The sequence below is a fragment of the Camelina sativa genome, chromosome 9 (assembly GCF_030686135.1).
Source record: "Camelina sativa cultivar CO46 ecotype springtype chromosome 9, ASM3068613v1".
NCBI classification, from domain to species: Eukaryota; Viridiplantae; Streptophyta; class Magnoliopsida; order Brassicales; family Brassicaceae; genus Camelina; species Camelina sativa.
Window position 1 is genome coordinate 11,538,328 of NC_141888.1, and position 5,318 is coordinate 11,543,645.

Here is a 5,318-nt window from a genome sequence, read left to right on the forward strand (position 1 = left end):
CTCACATCTGTCTCATGAATAGGGATCTGATGATAACCTGAAGCCAAGTCGATCTTGGAGAACCAAGTAGCACCCCTCAACTGATCCAACAACTCATCAATCCTCGGGAGAGGGTACTTGTTCTTCACAGTAACTCGGTTCAAACCCCGGTAGTCAATACACAACCGAAAACTCCCATCCTTCTTCTTAACAAACAACACCGGAGCTCCCCACGGTGAACAACTAGGACGGATAAAACCCTTGCCCAACAAATCCTCCAGCTGCTTCTTCAGCTCTGCCATCTCTGCTGGAGCCATCCTGTAAGGAGCCTTGGGTAACGGCATCGTCCCCGGTTCCAGCTCAATAGTAAAAGGATCCGACCGAGATGGTGGTAATCCCTGCAATGACTGGAACACATCCTCAAAGTCCTCCACAACCGGAATACCGCTAACCGTAGACTTCCCCACTGACTCTGGCATAGATATAGTAACCAGATAGGCCTCACGGCCCTTCTCGATCATCTTCCCTGCCTGAACGGCTGAGATCACGAGACTCCCCGAAGTCGGTCTAATACCCTGAAAAACCAACTTCCCTCCTGGACGCTCAAACTCCACTCTACCCCGATAACAATCCAAATGCACCTTATACCGATGCAACCAATCCATACCAAGAATGACGTCATACAACTCCACTGGACTGATAAGCAAATCTGCTGGCCACGACTCTCCTGCGATCTGAATATCAACTCCTCCAGCTCGTCCAATAACCCTCAGAAACTTGCCTCCAGCAACTCTGACAACTCCTGAACGCTCTCCAGAATCCCCTCTGATCCCCGCACTCACGGCACACTCCGGAGTAATGAAGCTATGAGAAGCTCCAGAATCAAACATAACATGGGACTTAAACCCGCCCACCAACAAGGTCCCTACACAAATCTCATGTGTTGAGAACCTAACACTTGACCACAAGCAAAAACAAATATAATCTGAACTATTGAATTGACTAAGTTCGAATCTCAGAAGTTATACCTGTGATCGCTCCTGCACTAGTGCCACCGGGCTCCTGGGTCGAGTACACCTGAGTCGTCGGCTCAATCCAACCCACCGGCTGCACACCCTGCTGCACCCCTGGCTGAGCTCCAGCCTGCAACACTGCTACTGCCCTCTGCTGCAACTTGGGACAACGAGGCTTGATATGCCCCGTCTCTCTGCAGTAGTAACACACTCGAGTATCGGTCCGCGGCTCCGTCACCGCCTGCTGCTCTGTCACTGCCCGCTGCTCACCTCTCTGTGGACAGCTAGTCACCTTGTGGTCCCTACTACCACACCCAAAGCATCTCGCACCCCCGTGCCTCGACCTCTGCATAGCATCAAACTTCCGCTTCTGCCCTTGCGCAGGCTTGCCGCCCTTGCTAGGAACAGAAGACGGCTGAGACTGCTGAGACTGCTGTGGCTGCACTGAAGAACCGACCACAACCACCTGTGACCTCAAGTCATCCTCTATCCCAGCTGCAACCTCAACCAACTCCGCTCTCGTAGCATAACTCCTCACTCTACACCGAGTCCTCAAATCATCCCGCAGAGCCAACAAAAACCTCTGCACCTGAGCCGCCTCTGGCTCCCATGCCCTACCTGCATACCCTACAAGCCGACTGAACTCTGCATCCAGCTCCCGCACTGTACGGTTCCCCTGAGTCAGACCCAAGAACCGTGCCTCCATACGATCAAGAGCCTCCTGAGGAAAATACTTGGAGTTAAACTCCCCCACAAAATCTCCCCAAGACATACCCCTCTGCACCCTCCGTGCTGTCACCGACCTCCACCACACACGAGCATCTCCTGACAAGTAAAACACTGCCAGATCCACCCTGTACCGGTCGGGACACCTAAGCGAAAGGAAAATATCCTCCATCCGCTCTCTCCACTCATCCGCTACACTCGGATCGGTACTTCCTGAGAAATACCCTGCTCCCACATGCCGCAGCTGCTCCATCATCCGAACATACTGAGCATCCACTACCTCGGCCCCCGGCTGCACACCTGCCTGCAAACCCGCCACAGGCTGCACCGCTGGACCCTGCCCACCACCCACGGGCGGCACTACCGGATCCTGCCCACCAACCACTGGCGGCACAACTGCTGGAAGTCGCTGCAAAGCCTGAGCTACCTGAGCTAGCAAGTCCATCAAGACATCCTCCCTGCCTGGAGCACCTCCCGCTGCAACCCCCACACCCGGGGCAACACCGTGACGGACACCGGGCCCATCCGCCCTGCCGTCACCCAAACCAGCCTGGTCTCCAGACACACTAGGATGAACCTGTGACTCCGCCACCTCCTCACTGGCCATGCTCTGGGTCACACTCACACTGGCCTCAGGAACCTGACCTCGTCCCCGACCCCGACCACGACCACGCCCACGACCACGACCGCGACCAACAGCATCCTCACCCCTAACCATCTGTATCATCCAAGAACAGAAGGCTAAGCAAACAATAATTCTAATACACAAGAAACACAACTCACCGTGGAATCACAATCAGGCTCGAAGAGGATGTTCTAGGACTTCATGCCACACACAATTGCCAATCACACAATCAATTATAGCATGTAATCCTAAACATCAACAGCAAAAGCACAATGAACCCTAGACCTAGAACCGTAAGGGCTCTGATACCAAATTGAAACAACCCTTCCCGTTTTTTTTTTTTTTTTAATACCTTAATTTACTAGTGGTCCCATACCCACTAACATCCTAACATCAATCAATAACCGCGGATAATCAAATAAAACAAATTCCATTAAACCAAAAGAATTCCAACATTCAAATCCAATAACCAATAACATCAATCAAATAAAGAGATAACCAACAACTAACATCCTACAATGTTCCTTTGACTTAATCTAGCAACCTAACAACAGCTAGACCACAATCAATCAAGTCTCTAGAACATCCTCCTCCTCATAGCCCTTGATTCCACGATCACACTTTTCCTTTACCTGCACACCACAAACAACAATTGAGATGCGTAAGTATTATCATAAATACTTAGTGAGGCCATCCTCCCATCTACTGGGTTATACACACAAGCAGATGAGACCCTCAAGTTCAAGCAAAACAAACAACACACAACAATACATCAAAACAGAAAAACAAGTCTCGGATAAGACTAGTGTCGACCGATGCCAAACGGTGTCGATCGATGCTACAACAAGGTGTCGACCGATGCCAAACAGTGTCGACCGATGCCCATCAAATTGGTGTCGACCGATGCTCCTGAGTGTCGATCAATGCCTCCTCTGCAGACACGATCTGCGCGAAACCCAGCGACGAACTCCGACTCCAATCAACCCAAAATCGACTCCAATCAAGTCTAACCATCTCGGAATTCACTAGAAATCACACAAACAATGATCCCAAGCAACAAAACAACACAAACCACAAAGAAAACACACAAACAAGAGAGATCTCATGCTTAGATCAACCATGGTCAAGCACTCACCTCAAGAACAAGAAGTTTGGATTGAGAAACGTGGAAAACAACACCTCCAGAAGCTTCCCCTTCGATTCCAGCAACAGCTAACCCTCCTACAGCCTCAGATCTCTCCAAAATCACCAAGAACAAGCCCAGAAATCTCAGAAAACGTTTTTCTCTCTTTTCTCTCTTTCTTTTCACTCAACGGCGACAAAATGAGACTCTGAAACCCTAAAATTCGTCCTAAGACACTTATAACTCGACTTAGGGATTTAAATTGAACCAAACCGAACCAATTCGGCAATTAAATCAAACCGGTCGAACCCAGAAATTAGTGGTGTCGATCGATGCCACTAGGGTGTCGATCGACACTCCTTCCAAAATCCCAAATTCTGGTTCGCGGATGTTACAGATCCTGACTAAGCTCAAGGAAGGGTAAGAAGTTCGGAATAATGCGAAATCCTCCAGCAAATTCGAGAAAGCAGGCCAATCATCCGGCGTCTGCACCATCGCAACTAACTAAGCACAGTCCATCTCAAAAGCCTGACAAACAACTCCAGCCGCCAGTAAAGACTCCATAGCCCAGATCAGTGCTTGTAATTCCGCGTGTAAGGGAGTAAGACCTCTTCGGTGACTCCGTGCTCCCAAAAGGAGCGTTGAATCTTCTCCACTGTAGCACCACCAGCCCAGACCCTGAAAAAGATTCGTACTTTTCCATGAACCATCAATCTGACAACGAGGAAAGAGACCCCTGTCCTCCAATAAAGGCGGTAAATCCAGATAACGCGTCGAGTATGATTTGGCCTCCTCCCACAGTAATTTATCATTAGCCGCTTGATTCAAGATTTCAGTTGGCTCTACCTCGATACCTTGGAAAACCTTTTTGTTCCTATCTTTCCAAATTAACCATACAATCCAGGGGAGACGAAGGGTTATATCTGAAACCCCGGATTGGGAAGACGCCCGCCAGAATCGCCAGAATATGAAATCTAGATTCGCATAGATCAAATTATATGGAAAACCTCCCGGATCGAGCACGACTGGGGACATTTCCCAAATGCGTCGCGACCGAGGACACTCAAAGAGCACATGGTTTTTAGTCTCTACTGCAGAGTCACACCGCTTACACAAAGCCTCACACCGGACACCCCGAGACGAAAGCCTTTCTAATACGGGGAGAGCACCCGACCTAATCTGCCAGAGAAAGTGTTGAATCCTCGAGGGTACATCTAATTTCCACGACTGAGCCCGTAAGGACACACATGTCGGCCCATACTCAACATCTGCAATTAGTTCTCAGGCCAACCGATAACCTGATTTGACCGTGTACTTTCTTGACTTAGTAATATGCGATAATAATCTATCCGGTTGAGAAGTTTTACTGACCGGCATACTCCGAATAAGAGAGATATCAACTTGATCAAAAAACTCCTCAAGAATAGGCAAATGCCAGTCCTTCGTAACTGGATTAATGAAATGATTAACCATCAAACTCGGCAACCACAAACTTCCCCAACCATTCGCTGGTCTTGGACGGATATCTGGTAACCATGGATCACGCCAAACCAAAATGGAGCAACCGGAATCTACCGCAACGATCTTGTTTTTTATAAAAGTATGTTTGTTCATTTAAGAATTGTGTATTTTACTAATAGTTGTGACTACATATTTTGCCATCTTTAAAGAAATTTCTTAAAATTTGTATATTGATATGTATTTTTTGTCTTATAATGAATCAAAATAATTTGAAAATTCAATATTCAATGTCATTTTTACTCTTTAAATTATTCATTGAAACGACCGACCTTTTTTTAATAATAAATAATAAATAATAAATAATATATATATATATATATATATATATATA

General features: G+C 47.6%; 1 protein-coding gene across 1 annotated transcript; it reads right to left on the minus strand.

Moving 5' to 3' along the window:
- Nucleotides 1–3,970: 3,970 nt before the first annotated feature.
- On the minus strand, nucleotides 3,971–5,080 carry LOC147938090 (uncharacterized). Its single transcript, XM_087465463.1, has 2 exons — nucleotides 4,838–5,080; nucleotides 3,971–4,645 (listed from the first exon to the last, which is right to left on the minus strand). Exons 1-2 carry the CDS (start codon nucleotides 5,078–5,080, stop codon nucleotides 3,971–3,973), a joined length of 918 nt encoding a protein of 305 aa, XP_087321589.1.
- Between the last annotated feature and the right edge of the window lie 238 nt (nucleotides 5,081–5,318).